General features: G+C 52.7%; 1 protein-coding gene across 5 annotated transcripts in view; it reads right to left on the reverse strand.

Moving 5' to 3' along the window:
* Window positions 1-509: 509 nt before the first annotated feature.
* The window catches only part of ARHGEF15 (Rho guanine nucleotide exchange factor 15), a 28,553-nt gene continuing 9,907 nt past the window's right edge, over window positions 510-19,155 (reverse strand). For 2 of the 5 annotated variants that reach the window (XM_081578406.1, XM_081578405.1), the window contains exons 4-19: window positions 16,675-16,762; window positions 13,516-14,174; window positions 12,813-13,145; window positions 12,535-12,589; window positions 11,441-11,499; window positions 11,125-11,336; window positions 10,859-11,019; window positions 10,526-10,678; window positions 10,268-10,397; window positions 8,358-8,432; window positions 8,166-8,258; window positions 7,926-8,086; window positions 7,677-7,829; window positions 7,281-7,363; window positions 7,066-7,170; window positions 510-6,156 (exon numbers count right to left, since the gene is read on the reverse strand). In XM_081578406.1, the coding sequence (XP_081434532.1) occupies window positions 6,005-6,156; window positions 7,066-7,170; window positions 7,281-7,363; window positions 7,677-7,829; window positions 7,926-8,086; window positions 8,166-8,258; window positions 8,358-8,432; window positions 10,268-10,397; window positions 10,526-10,678; window positions 10,859-11,019; window positions 11,125-11,336; window positions 11,441-11,499; window positions 12,535-12,589; window positions 12,813-13,145; window positions 13,516-14,125 (2,535 nt within the window). In that variant the 5' untranslated portion in view covers window positions 14,126-14,174; window positions 16,675-16,762 and the 3' untranslated portion in view covers window positions 510-6,004. Of the gene's footprint in view, window positions 6,157-7,065; window positions 7,171-7,280; window positions 7,364-7,676; window positions 7,830-7,925; window positions 8,087-8,165; window positions 8,259-8,357; window positions 8,433-10,267; window positions 10,398-10,525; window positions 10,679-10,858; window positions 11,020-11,124; window positions 11,337-11,440; window positions 11,500-12,534; window positions 12,590-12,812; window positions 13,146-13,515; window positions 14,175-15,692; window positions 15,776-16,229; window positions 16,346-16,674; window positions 16,763-19,155 lie in introns of those variants that run through there. The other 3 variants (XM_081578403.1, XM_081578407.1, XM_081578404.1) reach the window with 3 other exon arrangements.

Consider the following 19,155-nt stretch of genomic DNA (forward strand, 5'->3'; position numbering starts at 1 on the left):
CTCTTCTCCTTCTGCCCTCAATCCTTCCCAGCATCAGAGACCTTTCCAATGAGTCGTCTTTTCAGATGACAAAAATACTAGAGCTTCAGCTTCAGCATTAGTCCTTCCAGTGAATATTCCAGGTTGATCTCCTTGCTGTCCAAGGGACTTTCAGGAGTCTTCTCCAGCACCACAGTTCAAAGGCATCAATTCTTTGGCATTCTGCCTTCTTTACAGTTCAGCTCTCACAATCATACGTGACCACTGGGAAGACCATAGCCTTGACAATATGGACCTTTGTTGGCAGAGATATGACCTAGTAATCCCACGCCTAGGTGTGCACCCAAGTGAAATGAAATCTACATTCATCCAAAAACCTATACGAGAAGGAGTTCTCTGGCGATCTAGTGGTTAGGATTCGGCACTCTCATTGTTGTGGCGTGGGTTCAAGCCTCTCAGGGAACTGAGATCCCGCAAGCTGCATGGTGTAGCCACAAACAAAAAAACAAAACAAACATAATGCCTATGCAACAATACTTAACAGTGACTTTATTTGTAATCATTTAAAACTGGAAACAGGAACTTCCGTGGTGGTTAAGACTCCATGCTTCCAACGCCGGGGATGTGGGTTCAATCCCTGCTCCCAGAACTATTAATAAGATCCCACAAGACTACATGGCAAAAACAAACAAAACCAAACTGGAAACAACACAAACATGCCTCACTCTAGGGAATGAATAAACAATTGCTGTGCATCCATGCAATGGACTCTTATTCGACAATAAAATGAAAAGTGTTGACACAACAATGTGGACAAAAAGCATTATGCTAAATGAGAGAAGCCACACTTGAAAGGCTACCTACTGTATAATTCCATCTATACAACATTATAGAAAAGACAAAACTGTAGGGACAGAAAACAAAGGGGTTGCCAGAGGCTGGGGTGGGATAAGGGGTTCAGCACAAAGGGGCACAAGTGAATTTAAGGGGGCAATGGAACTCTTGTATCTTGATTGCAATGGTGATTACATGACAATATGTGTGCTTAGTCGTGTCCAAGACTCTGCAACCCCATCAACTGTATAGCTCACCAGGCTCCTCTATCCATGGGGATTCTCCAGGCAAGAACAGGGGAGTGGGTTGCCATGCCCTCCTCCAGAGGCTCTTCCCAACCTAGGGATTGAACTCAGGTCTCCCTCAATGCAGGTGGATTCTTTACTGCCTGAGCCACCAAGAATTCTTGGGAAGCCCAAGAATACTGGAGTGTGTAGCCTATCCCTTCTCCAGGGAATTTTCCTGACCCAGGAATTAAACCAGGGTCTCCTGCCTTGCAGGTAGATTCTTTACCAGCTGAGCTACCAGGAAAGAGGGTGGATTTTGCTGCATGTGAATTACACTTCAATATTTTTTTCAAGTGAAAAGAATTACATTTTTAAAATAGCACACCATCGGGCTTCCCTGGTGGCTCAGGGGTAAAGAATCTGCCTGCCCGTGCAGGAGACACAGGTTCTATCCCTGATCCAGGAAGATCCATGAAGACCCCACAAGTCATGGAGCAACTAAGCCCATGCGACACAGCTACTGAGCCCACACACCCTAGACAGTAGCTCCAGCTCTCCACACCTAGAGAAAAGCCCGCACAGCAGCAAAGACCCAGCACAGCCATAAATAAAGAAATAAAATTTAAAAACATAGCACCCCACCAACCTCATAGACTCAGCACATTTTTAAAGGACTTTATCAGGCATCGTCGAATGTACAGCATGTTGCCTTCACCAGGTGTCCCTGGTGACTACTTCAGCTCAGCCTATGGAATGGCTGTGGGGAAAAGCAGGCTCCTCTCACACACTTGCTGCTCAAGGTCATGATTGCAGCCCACCTCTCCTGCAATAATGAAACAGTGGCCATGACGATGTTGACCCAGAGCCCATAGAAGGGCCAGCGCAGAGGGAGGTCAGTGCCCAATCCTAGCTGTATTCTCATTGACTCCTCAAATATGGGTGCCACAAATATGAGGAGCAGAGCTGTGAGTAGAGAGAACAATATTGACTACCCCCATCAGAGGCCCGGCTTCCCCAATCTGTCCCCCGAGTCACTTCTTCCAGGTCTGAGATATACGTGCACTTTTCTTTGTTGTTTGCTCACCCAGTCATGTCCGACTCTTTGCGACCCCATGGACAGCAGCATGCCAGGTCTCCCTGTCCCTCACCATCTCCTGAAGTTTGCCTAAGTTCATGTCCGTTGTTTTGGTGATGCCATCCAGCCATCTCATTTTCTGACGCCCTCTTCTCCTCTGCCCTCAATCTTTCCCAGAATCAGGGACTTTCCCATGAGTCAGCTGTTCACATCAGATGACCAAAATACTGGAGTTTCAGCTTCAGCATCAGTCCTTCCAATGAGTAGGAAGGCTTTTCCTAAGCCTGTGAAAATGTTTGTTTCTTCCACCTCCCCAGATGATAGAATATGAAGGAATGGGGTAATGGCAGCTCCAGGATGCCCCTAGCCAGGCAGTAAGCCTCTCTACCACCTGGGTGTTTGTAGCTATGACCCCCACCACCATGCCTGGAATGCCAGTCAGAGCAGCACTGAGAGAGACTTCTCCTCCCATGGGCCTTCCTACAGGAAACCACAGCAGGCAATCCAGAGGGGCAAAGGCGGGGGGGGGGCAACAACACAGAACAGAGAGGGTGATGGACACCAGGAGAAGGCTGTTTGTAGCTAAGGCAGAGAGGTGGACGCCTGGCAGAAGGTGCTCAGGAGACGGAGGGAGAGAATGTACGAGAGCCAGGTCACTTACTACCACCTGGACCACCTCTACCCACTATACTATTCCATCTCCTCTGTCTTTGTTGCCTGGGCCCCATTCCTTCTCCCATGAATTCCTCATTCTCTCACATTTGCTTCTTTGTTGTATCACTGTGCTTTCTGCCCCTTGGTCTTCTCAAACAGACATGCAAAATGCTGACCTCTCCAGGATTGTGCATACACACACACACTCAGGTCACCCCAAAATGGAAAGGGACCTCTGAGATAACAGGAACAGGACAGTCCCCTCCCCTCCTGTCTTTTCAGTCTCTTTGGAACATGTGGTTATATTTTCATGCCTTCTTGTCCCCCAATTTATTTATTTGGCTGTGCCAGGTCTTAGTTATGGCATTTGGAGGAGGGAACGGTAACCCATTCCAGTATTCTTGTTTAAAAAAATCCCATGGACAGAGGAGCCTAGCAGGGTAATGTCCAAAGGGTCACAAAGAGTCAGACACAACTGAGTGACTGAGCACACAGCACGCTGGGATCTCTAGTCGTGGCATGTAGGGTCTAGTTCCCCGATCAGAGATGGAACCCAAAGCCCCTTGCATTGGGAGCTCCGAGTCTTAGCCATAATGCAATTCCCCAAACAACTCTTAACTGGTCTCCCTCTTTCTATTGTCCCAATATCAGAACCTCTGGCTTGGAGCCTGGAGGTTTCCTTAAGTGGCAGGACTCGGGAAGGGACTGAGGACTTGGGAGGTAACATATATGTGGGATACATGTGCAGCTTTGTCTGCCTCTGGATGTGTCTGTGTGTCTCTGAGTATATCAGAGGAAGAGGAGAGTTTTTGTGTAGTGACACCCCGCCAGCCCCCAGGAAACTTGTGAGCATGTAGGTCAGTTCCCTCCCTATGACCACTGCCTTCTCTTCCTGGACTTCAGTCCCTTTATTGCCACCCCTAGGGTGTTCTTTGCTCAGATCTTCCCAGATGCTTCCTTCTTGTTATTTGGGTCTCAGCTTAACGTCATCTCCTCCAGGCTCTTCCCCAAAGCCACAGACACACACACACACACACTACTCTGTATCATAGCCTTTTTTGCATTTTCTTCAAAGTAATCACTTCTATCTGATCTTATCTTAGTTATTAATTTGTTTACTTAGCAACTTCCCCAGAATGTAAGCTCCTTAAGGGCAAGGTCCTTGTCTTTTTCATCTCTGTATCCTCAGATCCTAGAAGAGTGCCTAGCACATAGAAGGCACTCAATGAACAGATGTAAAAATGAATTAAACACAGAGATGCTTGGCTGCTCAGTAAAGGACATTTATTGCTGACTGACTGCCCTTTGTGTTCTTCACTTGCCCAAGTCCGAGCTATATCTGATCTACCTGTCCTTTTCCCAACCTGCAGCAGCTCCCTGCTCCAGCACCTGAAACCCTCCCACCACCATACTGCCCGAGACCCCTCAGAAGCTATGAGCGCCAGCACATTCAGGCCCTGCACCTAGTCTGCAAGCCCCAGTTCCCAGCAGAGCGGACCCCTGCTCTCAAAAGATACCTTTTCAACCAGCTCCGCTCCCCTAATAGAGTCACATTTAGAAACCACTCCTCCTTTAAAAACATGGTCCCCCAAAAAGCCTCAACACAACTCCACCAACATTTATTGATGGTGATGACTCAGCGGGTAAAGAATCCAGCAGACATAGGAGACACAGGTTCGACCCGTGGGTTGGGAAGATCCCCTGGAGAAGAAAATGACAACCCACTCCAGTATTCTTGCCTGGAAAATCCCATGGACAGAGGAGCCTAGCGGGCTACAGTGAGTTGCAAAAGTCAGACACGACTAAGTGACTAAGCATGGCATGGCGTATCATATGCCAGGCACTATGCTGGGTCAATCTCCAAAGTCATGGACAAGCCAAATGCTAGTACCTTTCTCCCTCTGGACCCCTCAGAGTCCTTGCACTCCCTTGTGAAGGGCATGACAGTTTCTGTCCCAGGCAAGTTGCCATGCATGAGCTGAAGGGAAGGCATGATGCCACTCGCCCGCAATTGTCTGCACTGCTCTGTCTCTGTCCCTCACCTCCTCTGGCATTGTGCCAGTTTCTCATCTCTAAGCAGATGCTCTGGGTGGGGTTAGGCAGCAACGCTGGCTCTCTGTTCTCTCCCACTGCTTGGCCCAGTGTTTCTGTGAAAGGATCATGATGAAGGCAAGAAAGCCCTAGAGGCTCAGTTGGCCCGAGAGCCACAGCTGAGGCTCACCCAAACCTGGGGCCCAGAGCCAGTCTGAAGCCTGAGGCTGCGGCTGGATGGCTGGTTATGGTTCAGGCTGGACGATCTGCAGGTAGGGATTATGGAGGCCAAGTTTTGGGCAAGGAGAAGGGTCTACAAACTTCAGGAGGCCTCAGACCCCAGCTACTGGCCATCTTCAGTCTTTCAGACTCCTGTGCAAGGCTGCTTGGTATCTCTGGCCTCCAAGAGACCCAGAACCCAGGCATCTCTCATCCCCAGCTCTGGCCTCTGGCTGCCAAGCCACACCCAGCACATTTGCCTCTGGAGCTCAGACCTAGTGTCTTTTTGAGGAGACTAATGGGAAAAATGAGGGGGAGGGAAGAAATAGAGCACTCAGTCATCTGGCAAGGAGGCAAAACCACACACATCATGTTCAGAAAAATCACCCTCCTTGATACATATACAGACATATGCACACACACAGATTCTCTGAGACATACCCTGGATTCTTCTAGAAGAGAGGAAGTGGCTTAAGAGGATACAGGAGGCACACCAGGAATGGAATCTAATACTTCCCAGACTCAGAAGACAAGACAGTGATTGCTATAGCACCAAGCAAGGTTCCTACTGGTCTCTTGGGCCCAGATCACCATCTGGATGTATCCCTGCTATTGGCTATTTGATCCTAGGACTTTATCTCAAATTCAGCCCTCTTTTAACTGCATTGACCTAGAATCCTCTTCTTTGGCTGTGAGCATAGCAGGGATACTCACTGGCCAGAGGCTCAGCACCTACTGTCCGCTCCGCACTAGGCCTCTGCCTCCACTGGCAACCCACTCAAGCCATCTTCATTCTCCCTCCTGCGTGGGCTCAGACGGCCCTGTTTTCATTGGCTGCCCAGTCTTGAAGCTCGGTCCCTATTGGTTGCCACTGAGGTAGCGTTTCCACTGACAGCGAATCCAGTGCATGGATGGGCTTTGTTCTCTCTGTGCCAGGCTGCCAGCTGTCCTGACTTGAGCTGCTCCCCCCAACCAGCACCATGCATTAGGGTGGGGGGACATCGGGGGAGCCTGAAGACGGCCCAACAGCCTCCAGGAGTCTCTGGTGCTGACGAAGGTGCTTCCTCCTTTCATGTTCCCCTGTGACTTCACATACCAACTGGGCAGGGAAGGCTCCAGGAAGCCCCTTCAGCCAGCCTGAAAAAGAAGACACAAGGGCCTAAGTGGGGCCAGGGCAGAGGGCAGTTCGGAGGGTGGAGAGGGAGGCCCAGTGGGGTCTAATCCCTGAGTGTCATGGCAGGCGTGGGAATTAGTGGAAAAGCCTTGGAGCATTGGTAAAAAGGCCATTAGAGGTGGACGTGACAGTGGCATCAAAGAGAGGTGGGGGTCCCTCCCATAAAGCCCTGCGTTGACTGCTCATCTCACTCAGAGTGAGAGCCAGAGTTTTTACAGGAACCTATGAGGACCCTTGTGACATGATCCCAGTTACCCCTATGACCTCATCTGCTTCTCTCTCCTTTCCACACTCCCTCTTGTCACACTGGCTTTCTTACCGTTCCTCAAACACACTGGCCTGACTCCTGCCTCCCTTTGGGACACTCTTAGACCAGACACCCCGTGCCTAAATTCTTTTACCAAGTCACTGCTCACAGGGTGCCTGTGAGATCTGCCTCACCTTCTCTATTTATTGTTTTTGTTTATTTATTTGGCTGCAGGGAGTCTTAGTTGCAGCATGAGAACTCTTAGTTCCAGCATATGGGATCTAGTTCCCTGATCAGGGATCAAACCCAGGCCCCCTGCAATGGGAGTGCGGCATCTTAACCACCGGTCTGCCAGGGAAGTCCCTTGACCTCCCTGTTTAAACGTGTAACCCTACCCAACCTGGAGACTCCTAACCTCCTTGACACTGCTTCACCTTTGATTTTCTACAGCACTTATCACCTTATTTATCTTGTTTGTTCTTTATTGTTTTCCCTCTACTTGAATGTATAGTCTAGCAGGGCAAGGATATCTGCGTGTCTGGTACACAGTGCTGAGAACAGTGAGCGGTATCTCATAAGTGCTGAATAAATATTTATTGAATGAATGAATAAAAGAATCTCTCACCTTCAGGGTTCTTGTGTAGGTGCTTTGGGGGAGCCCTGGACTCCACATTTCGTCCCTCTATCTTGGTGGGTGTGGAAGGCTCTGAACAGAATTCCTGGGAACAGTCTGGTCGGGGTGGGTGACATCACAGTGAGATCCAGGCTCTTTTTAGCTTCTCCCCCATATTCCCTGAAGACTCCCTTCTCCTTCCCTCCACCCCTCTCAGGGACACTCACCACAGTCCTCATAGACAGTGTCTGCAGAGCAGGGAAGGGGGCCTGGGGTAGGGAAGGCGCCCAGCCAGCGCTGCATGTCTGATCTGGTGGGAACATAGGGAAGGGGTCACCTTTGGCCCAGGAGATCCTCCTGGGGGTTAGGCAGGGGCTTCAGAGGAGAGACTTTGGGGGGAGGGTGGTAGACTCTGAGAGGTCAGGTAAGGGTCAGGAGCGGGTCTCCCAGGGTGTTTTCTTTTTCGGTGGTACCTGCTGGATCTAAGTTCCCTGACCAGAGATTGAACCTGTCCCCCTGAAGTGGAAGCATGGAGTTTCAACCACTGGACCACCTGGGAAACATACACACACACACACACACACACCCTGCCCAGGGCATTTTCTGAAGGAGACACAACTCACAGGGATGAAGCTTGGAGTAGCCGATGTGTGGGGCGGCCCTGGTGGTTGCTGAGAAGAGAGAGGCGGAACGTGGGGGGGCCAGATGGGTCTGGGACCTGCTGGGCCTGGACCAGGGAGCGATGGGCATAGTCCAGAACCTGTAGCCGCTGCCCACTGCCCAGGGAAGAGGAGGTTCAGAGGGAGAGCAGAGGTCCAGCTGGACTCCTCCTCCCCACCCCTGCCTGGGCTCCCTTCCTCCCTGGGACCCACCTCTTGGGCTGAGTGATGAGCAGCAAGTCACTGAAGAGCAGCAGGCAGAGGGGGGTGAAGCGGGGGCGCGAGGCAAAGAGCACGCCTCCCCTCCTGCACCCCAACTCTGTCAGTTCTCCCTGCAACTCCAGGCGCCTGGACCAGGAGACCAGGGGCAGGGCCTGCGAGGAAGCAGGGAGGAGATTCTGACCTCACAGCACCATGGGGAAAGGGAAGCCTGGAGCCTGGGCAGGGGCTAACCTTGACTTTGTGGAAGCGCAGCCTCTGCGTGAGCCGGATCAGCTCCTCTGTCTGTTTCATGCGTCCGACCTCAGCGCTGCACCGCTCAATGATCTGGGTAACGGAAGCCGAATCACCCACCCTTCCCACCCCATCCACCCATCCCTCCCTCCCACCTCCTCACCTCCCCTAGCCCGAGCATCCCCCTCCCACCTTACTGACAGCACCCAGGGCCTTCTGGGCGTTCTCCTGGCGGCTGGACCCCTCCTCTGTCTGGTGCAGGATATTCTGGGGACAAAGAGGAAGGGTAATTGGACCCCTGTTCTGCAGCCCTGGGATTCAGAGGGGTTGCAACTCAGAGGACCCCACTTGGCTTGGCATTTTGGGGTTCACAAGGCTGGGGCACTAGCCTCACCACTCACTGTCTGCATAACCCTGAGCAACTCACATTACCTCTCCTCTGTTAGTTTCCCCATCTGTAAAATGGGGATAATTCCTACCGACCAAATCAATAGCATTGTGAGAATTCAATAAGGAAATCTATATAAAGTACTTAGCATAGTCTTTGAGACGTAGTAAATGCTGAAAAAAAGGTTGCTATTATTTTAATAATTATTAACCACAGCTATTATTATATTAGAGGGCTTCCTGATAGCTCAGTTGGTAAAGAATCTGCCTGCATTGCAGGAGACCCTGGTTCGATTCCTGGGTTGGGAAGATCCATTGGAGAAGGGAAAGGCTACCCACTCCAGTACTCTAGTACTCTTGGGCTACCCTTGTGGCTCAGCTGGTAAAGAATCTGCCTGCAATGTGGGAGACCTGGGTTCAATCCCTGGGTTGGGAAGATCCCCTGAAAAAGGGAAAGGCCCAGAGTTGGACACGACGAGCAACTAAAAAAAAATTAGTAGAAGCAATATAGCATGGGGTTAAGAGTACCTGGATTTGAAGTTTGTCTCCATCAATTATTGAATATTATCTGTATAATCTGCGGGAAGTTATTTAACCTCTTTGAGCCTCAGTTTCCTTATCTATAAAGTGGGATCAATAATAGTTCCTATCCTCACACAGTCATTAGTAAGGTTAAATGGGTGTGTAGCACTTAGAACATCTAGAAAAGACACTGAAGAGCTGCTTAGCTATTATGATTAGAGCCATCCTCCCGATCATAATTATGCTGTTGTTGTCTACACTGGGGATATATAAAGTGGTGCATGTGAGCTCAGTCATGTCTGACTCTTTGCAACCCCATGGACTGTGGCCCACCAGGCTCCTCTGTCCATGGGATTATCCCAGCAAGAATACTGGAGTGGGTTGCCATTTCCTCCTCCAGGGGATCTTCCTGACCCAGGGATTAAACCCGCATCTCCTACATTGGCAGGGGGATTGCTTACCACTGAGCCAGCAGGGCAGCTCCTAAATAAAGCTGAATAAGACATTAAGACACTGGAAACATAATTGAGGACTCTTCACCTTGAGATCCCCCACAATGGGTGACTTGGTTCAGGGAGAATTTTCTTCTCTACAGTAGAAGAGTGTTTCTCACCACTTTTTTCAGTATCACCCCTCTAAGGAGCCTATTTAGACATTGCCCCCCTCCATGAAATTTTAATACCATTGATATACTGTATATCTATTTAGGTACTCTGGCCTTTTGGAGTACCACAACCATTGGAATATTTAAGATGTTTTTACCCCTCAAAGGAGGAGTTTCTGCCTCCTTGGAGATGATATCATCTCCACTGGGAAGGCATACCGTCAAAGATATGGCTTGAGAAGACCTCAAAGACCACTCACCACATTCACCCTGAGACCTGGAGAGAGAGATGGGGACTTGCCCAGAGTGTCTCAGTCAGTTAGCGGCAGAGCTAAGCCCAGAACTCAGGTCTCTAGTCAGAGGCTTTTCTCCTGCACCAGACTGCTTCTTGAAACTTTGGGTAACTCCAGGTAGGGGTTGGGAGTGGGAGGTGTCCTAGATGGAAGGCCCCCGATTTTGTGTCCTAACTTGGGGGTTTGCTGTGTTCCTGGTGGGGCGGGAAATGGCGATGGCGGGGCAGGAGGCCCCTGGGGAGAGTTCTCCATCGGAGCTGGTGGGGCCGAAAAGGGCCCAGGCCAGGACGCCGTACCTGCAGCAGCATGCGGAGCCGCGTGATGCGCTGAAAGGGCAGGAGCAGGAAGGAGGGAAGCGGGAGGCGCTGGCACTTGGGAAGGCTCTGCAGCCGCCGCAGCTCCGCGGAGAAGCGCACGTTCGTGTCCCTACGGAGGCAGTCGCAGGCTGGCGTCTGGCTGGAGGCCCTAATCACACGCGACCTGCCCCGGCCTGGACCCTGCCCCTGTACCCCGGCTTTCTCCCGCACGGGTGACCCTCCCGCTACTACACTCACATCAGGCGGCTGTAGGTCTCCTCCTGGTACTGCTGGTTCCGCACATAGTCCACGTACACGGAGAAAGGCCCCACGGCATGCGCGTGCACCACGTCGCACAGGTCACGGATGTGGGGGGAAGCGCGCACCCGGGACAGTAACTTCCCCAGAAAACTGCGGGAGTGGGGAACACGCACTGGAGGCGGGGCAGAGAGCCTGGAGTGTCCCCCCCACCTCCCGACTTCTGGAGGGAAGAGCTGGACCCGGGAGGGGAGGCCCCGGAGACAGAGCTGAGAAGCCGTGCCTTCTCCCGACCCCAGGCTTGCCCAGTGGAAAGGTAGGGACCCCACTGACCGCTCACTAACTCCCTGGACTCGCTGCACGTTGGAGAAGAGGGTGTGGTGATCACGGGGGGTGAGCGTGTCCCGGAGCGCCTGGCTCAGCACGAAGGTGTCGGTCAGCAGCCGCAGGGACCGCAGGTACGAGGCCTCCGACGTCACCACCTCGAACAGGCTCTAAGGAGAAGCGCAGGGCGCGAATGGAAAGCCCAGCTCCCAGCCCGGGCCTGGGGCCCAGGCTCCTCCCCTCCACGCCCCGCACCCGAGCCCAGGGACGCCCACCTCCTGCATCCGCCGCTCCTGGGCACTCAGGGTGTCCAGGAGGCCGCTGGCTCGCACGGCCGGAAGCTCCTGCCACAGCGTGTTGCGAGGGCCCGGGGGACGGGCGAAGGTAGGAGCTTCCCCAGCGTTTGTTGAAGCGGGACCCCCGTCCTCGCCGACCCCCCACAGCTCCTCTGACAGCACGGCTGCGCGGTAGGTCTGGTACAGCGGTTCTGGAGAGCAGACGAGGCACATCAGGGAAGTCCCGTGCCCCCACTAGCCGGTCCGCACTCCTTGCTGGGTCTCAGCAGGCACCCCAGGATCCAGCAGCCCTCACCATCCTGCAGGGGCAGCTCCCAGTTCTGCTCCTTCAGCTCCTCCAGCTCCTCTTCCTCCCTGTGGAAAGAGAAAGGGATGGAGTTCCTCAAAACACAGCTATTCACATGATACTGTGCAGGGGTACACAACGGACGTCCAGTTCTATGTAGGGACCCTAGCCAAACCCCAGCTCGTTTTATGTGCCTGTGGTATGTGAGGCCCCAAGTGGGCCCCATCCATTCCTGTTATCTCAACCTCTGGGCACTGTACACTTCTACCCTCCATCTGCAGGGCTTTCATGGAAGGACCACTGTCTGGAATGTCCTGTTTGTGCCTCAATGCAACTCAACTCCAGCTGTTACACCTCCCCCGACTCTGTTCTGGTCATCAGAACCACCGCACACCCATTCACCTAAAGTGAAAACCCAGGAGACTAAACTCCAGTAAATGCTGAATAAATGGATGGTCTCAGATTAACTCTGATGACGGTGGTGAAAGAACTGATGGGCCCAGGTAACACAGGAGAAATGTTCCTGGTTGCCACATGGATTTGTGGACAATAATTTCAATAGAGGCTCAAAGTGGGGCAACTAAAATGACTTAGTATGGGCCTGACTCTTCACCAGTATCAGACCCCAGCAACTTTATTAAGTATTTGGTACATTTACCCCAATTTCACAGGTGAGGAGGCTGAGACCCAGAAAGGTTAAGTGAACGTTTGAGGTCACATAGCTGATAAGGAACAAAGCTGGGTTAGAAACTGGGGCTGCTTGTCCCTAGAGGCCCAGCCCTTCTTCACTCCATGCTTGGGGTGGGATTTAGGTGGACCCAAAGTTTAGTCTGGGCTTCCCAGGTGGCACTAGAACTGCCTACCAGTTCAGGAGACTTAAAGAGACTGGGTTCCATCCCTGGGTTGGGAAGATCCCTTGGAGGAGGGCGTGGCAACCCACTCCAGTATTCTTGCCTGGAGAATCCCATGGACAGAGGAGCCTGGCAGGCTACTGTGTCACAGTAGTCAGACACGACTGAAATGACTTAGAGCGCGTGCACACAGACACACACACACGCACAGTTTAGTCTGTTTTCAGGAAGGAGTATCTAGGTGTTCAGTACCTGCCCTCCATGGTGGCTGAAGGATCATTCTGAGGAGCACCATCAGGACTGTCCCCTAAGAGAGAACCCAGAGTGAAGAATCACCAGCCCAGGACTCCCGACCCCAGCCCAGCAAAGACTGTTACTATAGAAACTACAACTGTCAGCCCCGGAGCAGCAGCTGGTGGAGGAACAAGAAGCCCAGGGCTCGTTGGGGGTTGCAGTGAGTTGGCGTTTAGAACGCTACACCTCCACCCAGTCCCTTCCCAGCCCCGAGGTCCATCCCTCCGGCCCTGTACCTCTTTGGATTCCATCTTCAGAAGGCGGATCGAGATCAGGCTGTGGGGGCTCCCCAGAGATCATGATGTCCTGTCTGACCCGAGTTGGTTTGGGGGGTTTGAGGGGTGGCAGGAGTTTGCGCTCAGCAGTGGAGCGGTAGGATGTGAGGACAACTGGGGGGTGGCTGAGGCTTGAAGGGCTGGGGCGGGAGCGGGAGGCCCGCAGTGGGGAGGCCCGGCAGGGGACCCTGGGGCCATCCTCATAGCCCCCCACAGGCACCCATCGGAGCTCCAGGCCAGGCCGGCCCACGTGGCAGACACAGGGGCAGCAGGGAGGGCAGGCCAGCCCAGCACCTGTGGGAGACAGGGGCCTCCTTAGGACAGCCCCCCTCCCCAGGGCTCCTCCCTCCCCTTAATCTGTCCGGCAGCAGGAACTGGAGGTCAGTGCTAGGCATCTCTCACTTCCACGCTCTCTTCAAAGCTCCAGAAATATTAAAACCAGATTTTCGAAGTATGGAATCCATTTTTTAAAAAGTAGCCTCTTAAAGTACCCAATCTAAGGGACTTGCCTTGCAGTTTAGTGTTAGGACTCTGCACTTCCAATGCAGGAGGCATGGGTTCGATCCCTGGTTACACCCCCAGGGTGTAACCCCACCCTTCCAAAAAAAATCATAAAGCCTTGAGAACAAAAAAGAGGAGCTGGATTGAGCCCAGCCCGACTTACCTGGAGTGCCATTCTCCTGGGATCCGCTCCCAGCAAAGTTGCCCTGGGGAGTCTCTCTCTCCCCATTCACATCCACTCCCCCTGGGGGACTTGGCTCCAGGGTGTCCGCAGCCTGGACTCTGCCTTCAGTCCCCCATTCAAACTTGCCAGCCAGTCTGCGCACAGTGCCTGGGGCCGAGGCAGAGCCATCCTGGTCAGGGACCTGGGTCGTGGGAAGCAGGGGCAGAGCCATGCGGGGTGACCCGGAGGGTTTGGGTGGGGGGACTGGAGACTGGGGAGCAGGCTCTGGGGAGATGGAGCGCCGGGACACTGGGCTGGGGGTGTTGGAAGACGAGTCTGGGAAAGTCTGGGAGTCGAGGCTGGCTTTAGAAGCTGACGGGGGCAGAAGGGCGGGGGGCTTGAGGGATGGGGCCGGGGGCTCCCAGAACATGGGGGTGCACATGGGGGTTGGTGCCTCATTGGCAGTAAGGGGAGATTCTTGTGGAGAGGAGCCATTGTGGTGGGGCCCTGGGGACTGGGTAGCCCGGGCCCTAGAAGGGGGGCGGGGGCGGATGATCCGAGGGGGCTTCTGGGTGGGAGGTGTTGCTTCTGGAAGAGACTGGGCTGACATCTTCCTCTGAGCTCTTCCAAGGAGTGGGGTACACTGCTGGAGTCATCCCCTGAGGAAGAGGGGGCAGAAAGAGAGACCCTCAGTGCCCCTTGCGCCCCCCACCCTCCTGCAAGTAGACCGAGACCTTTGAGCAGAAATGTCTGCAGGCAAACGAGCCAAGATTTAGGCTCAGGAGTAGAGGTGGGGGCACTTCCTCTCTTCCCTCCCCATTTCCACTGTCTTCTCTCTTTACCTCTCACTCCCTATTCCATTTCCTGAGAACTCTGAAACCCCACCCCCGCAGCCCCCAGCCTCCACCTTGCTCCGTCTTTTGACCTCTGCTGTCACAATCAGGCCAGAGTGGGGGCACCTGGATAGAGACCCAAGTTGGGAGAGGAGCACAAGAGGACTGGATCAGCAAGGGAAATAGGGCATGCCGCTAAGTGTCTACCTGAGGAATTGTGTTCTGTGTCTGTAGTATGTGTTGTGGATGTTTGTGTGTGTGGTTTAAGCATGCGTGGACATGGCGTGTGTGCACTGCTTCTGGTGCTATTAATATATGAACCGGGTATTGGATGCTATGTTTCAGGAGCGTATCTGTTGGGACTTCCCTGACCATCCGGTGTCTAACACTCCACACTCCCAGTACAGGGGGCCCCTGTTCGATACCTGATCAGAAAATTAGATCCTGCATACCTCAGCTAAGAGTTTGTGTGCCGCAACTTAAGAGCTTGATCTGGCCCAAATAAATATTTGAAAAAAAAAAAGTGTATCTGTCGTATGCGGTACAAAGTGGGAGAGTAGGGTACACAGTGTATGGTGTGAGTGAGATGGGGGTGTTGGGTGTGTGTTCTGTGCTTTCTCTGTGGGGCATATGTGCTCTGTGTGCCTGGGCAGCATCACAGCTTCCCTGCTCCTGCGGGCCCTCCGCCCCCCATTTCCCAGTTCCTCTCTGCGGACTCTCCCTTTCCGGATTATTTTTAGTCTCCTTTTCCTGCCATGAAGATTCCTGGAGCCTCTGACCCCAGGAGACCAGGAGGCCCTCGGCATGGTCTCTCCTGCCCCATCCTCATCCCTGTCTGCTTCCTTGCTCCCCACCTGGTCCCGGAGAGAGGCCCTGGTGGGCGGAAGCCTGGGTCGTGCCAGGATGCCCAGAGTGTGGTGAGGAGGGAGATCAGATCAGACTGAAGGTGAGGACCAGTTGGGTCAAGATGCTGGGGCATGGACTCGCTTCCTCCTGTAAGCCTGAGAAGGCTGAAGGGTCAGAGCGGGAAGACCTGTGCCCCCAAATTCCCTTGTGGAGTTGGCAGGAGAGTCAGGTCCCTCCAAGCCCCAGATCGGTTTCTGAGAAACGATGCGGGGTGGGGGCTGGGGGCTGTAGACCGCGAGTTCGCGGCTCAATGGCCTCTGTGTTCTGGCAGGAAGCTCCTTAGGTGACCCAGGCAGTAGCCTCGCCAGCTGGCCAGCTCCTCCCCAGCCTTGCCCCCTCCGGGATCCCTGCCCCCCTCAGGTATCTGCCCTTACTTCCTTCCCCCACCCCCAACTCAGGCCTCTCGCAGGGACCCAGGTACTCGGCCCAAGCACTCACCCTCACGTCCTCTCCACTCTCGGTCACCTCCCGGGGCTGAGTGAGTAGGGGCAGGAAACAGGAATCGGATCCTCCTCCCAACCGGACACCCCCCCCCCAACCACACCACACTCCACATGCGCACACTGGGGCTCTGGAAGATGTGAGGGACCCCGAATGCCAGGTTTCCAAGGATAACAGAGTCTGTGGAAAGGATGAATCTCGGGCATGGAGAGTGGACTGTTGTGTACGCGCATGTTCTGTCCTGGGTCCACATTGCTGCATGGACAGGGGTGGGGTCAGGATGGGGTGACCGTGGCCCTGGCTGGGCTGGAGGTAGAGCATGGTCTCCAGACACCCCTGGGTCGTTGTGGTGTGGTGTGTGTGTCCCTTGACAGCATGTCTGACCATCTCTCCCACACCTTACGAGACAGCCCACCCCTTCAGTATCCAGCCTGTCTCCTCGGTGTGAGCCAGCCTATCATTTCACACCAGGGAATGGCATCCCTACCCTGGTTGCCCCCTCCCTAACTCTGCAGTAGTGCTCCCTGAATTTACCTTTATCTCTTTGGAAGCAGTTTCTATTTTCAGCCTGTCCTGCCTGCCCCTTGGAGCAAGGAATGTGAGGCCGGGTCTCTGCGTGTGTCTGTTCCTGTGTTTCTGGGGCGGGAACTGTGGGCCCAGATTCAGATCTCTGCAAAGGAAGCCAGTTCCTCAGCCCCACCCAGCCATTGTGTTGGGAGAGTGTGTGTGTGTATATCTGTGTGTGTAAAGGAGGGAGAAAGTGGCACATGCAGATTCGGGAATTAGTGGGGAGGTCTCGGTGCTCTCCAGGTGGGTATGCCCTTGGCTGGGCCCCCTGCCTGCTCCGCATTCTCAGTTCCTGTCTCTCAGGGTCCCAGCCCCATGACTCTCTGGGTCCCAATGGGAGGTTTTGATGTTGATTGGCTGTGAGTCAGTACCTCTGGGAGAGTGGGCGGGGGTAGGGGAGATCCCTTCTCACCTGTAATTTGCTCTGTGATTGAAGAGTTCCCAGGGCTCCGTGTGTGTCATAAGAACAGCTGAGGGGGTGGAATGAGCCACATCCCATCCTGGGAAGAAGGAGAGTGGGAGGAAAAGGCGGGAGATGGGGGGGTGAGGGCAGTGAGGAACTCTGGTGGCCTTTGCCCACACCCAGATGCCTGCTTTTGCCACACACACACACACACACACCCAGGACCAGACATCCAACTTTCCAACACACACACACACGCACACACACACACCCAGCACCAGACGCCAACTTTCTAACACACACACACCCAGGACCAGACATCCAACCTCCCAACACACACACACACACACACACACACACACACACACACACACACACACACACACACACACACACACACACACACACACACACACACACACACACCAGGACCAGACATCCAACCTCCCAACACACACACACACACACACACACACACACACACACACACACACACACACACACACACACCAGGACCAGACATCCAACCTCCCAGCCCTCACCTCTAGATGCTTGCCGGGTTCCAGAAAGCTAAATGCACATGTGCAGCCAAACAAATCTTGCTTTTTGTTTTCACTAAAATAGGAATGTCTTTAGTAGGTCTGCAACTTCAACATTTAAAGATAACTGAATGGCGGGGGCGGTGCGGATTATTTGGTGGTCCATGGGTTAGCACTCTGTGCTTTCATTGCTGGGGCCTGGGCTCAATCCCTGGTTGGGGAACTAAGAAACTGCAAGCTGTATGGCACGGCCAAAAAATAATAATAACTGAGAATTCCCTGGCGATCCAGTGCCTAACAGTGGTCCAGTGGTTAGGACTCTGTGCTTTCACTATCGAGGATGCAGTTTCAATCCCTGGTTGGGGAATTAAGTTCCCACAAGCCACCTGGAGAGACCAAAAAAAAAAAAAAAAATAGACAACTAACCCAAAAGCGCTGGTTGTTAGCTACAAACGTGTTGGCACTTGGTATTACCTGAATTGCCCCAGGTCTGTGTGGGAATGTAAGCAGGAAAAGAGGAATTAGGTGGGCTGGGCTACCTGTGGACTTTTACCTGGTCTTCCTGGCTTGCCTGAGCTTATTTCCTTGTCCTCTCTCTATCCTTATTGGAGACCCACCTAGAGGCTTTTCACCTGCCCGCCTGTTGGGGAGAGACTTCCCCTACTCCTGAACGCAAGCCAGTGTATTTTGGGAGACGCAAGTTCCCTGGAGCTACAATGAGAATGTAGCACTCCTGACAAACAGGTTCCATTGGGTCCCCTGCTCAAAGCAACCACAAAGATGAAAATTATGACTTATGCCGCAGAAGTCAAAGTGTTAGTCGCTCAGTCATGTCCGACTCTTTCCAGCTCCTCTGTCCACAGAATTCTCTAGACAAGAATCCTGGAGTGGGTAGCCATTCCCTTCTCAAGGCGATCTTCCTGACCCAGGAATCAAACCTGGGTTTCCTGCATTGCAGGCAGATTCTTTACCTTCTGAGCCACCAGGGAAGCCCTCGTTATGCCCCCATCTCATTCCAAAAAGAAACTGAGTTCTGAAAATCATACCTTGTCATGTGTGCCACATTATTTTTGCACAAACACATTTTATGTATCATACAAATGTTTTTGCAAAGGCACTGAAGGTTTTTTTTTTTTTTTGAAGGTTTTAAATATGATGATGCATTCTTCCACAACAAGCAAAAGTTTTCTATTTTTCCATCTTCCAAAGGTGCCAGCATAGTTTCAATACTGTTTTCTGCCTTCTCCTAGCATTGCTTCATAACTATTGGCCATGTTACTACGCAGTCTTTGTAACTGTACTTTTTCCTGGAATGTAATGTTGCACCAACTAGATTTTGCCATCCTGGTAACAACAGTAAAGTCTCCTGGGAAAATCTTCATTCCCCCACCCCACTCCACGTGGTTCCAGTGGGACAGCCAACACCAGCAGCCTCCTCCTGGCCATTAGAGTCAGATTCAGTCAGTTACCGGATTCCATTCCTCTGACCACAGAGATTGGCCCAGGAATGAGCTACTCAACCATGCCGGGACGGCCTCCTGCCCTGGGTCTCTGGGAAAGGGCAGCTTTCTCTTTCTTTCAAGGTAACAAAGCAGGAATAAAATAAGTCGGGAGCCATCTGTGTCTTGGCCTCCCTTCTCCTGGTCAATAGTGGAAGAAAATGAACCTCACACAATAGGGAATCAGACAGACGCAAGAGATGGAGAAGGCCTGCCAATGTCACTTAAGCCTCTTGCACTGCCCAGTTTCTGGAACCACTGAATTCTCTTTTGTGCTTAAGCTAGTTTGAGCTTGGTTTCTGTCACTTACTGCTGAAAGAATCTTAAATGCTACAATTTATTCTTGAGTGCAGGGCATTTGGACAGCTTCCAGTTTTTGCCATTACAATGAATGCTGCAGTAAACATCTTTGTGAAAAACAAAAATACTTTCAATTTAAAAATGATTAAGGA

Source organism: Giraffa tippelskirchi, chromosome 3, assembly GCF_054371585.1.
Source record: "Giraffa tippelskirchi isolate mGirTip1 chromosome 3, T2T-mGirTip1v1.2.pri, whole genome shotgun sequence".
NCBI classification, from domain to species: Eukaryota; Metazoa; Chordata; class Mammalia; order Artiodactyla; family Giraffidae; genus Giraffa; species Giraffa tippelskirchi.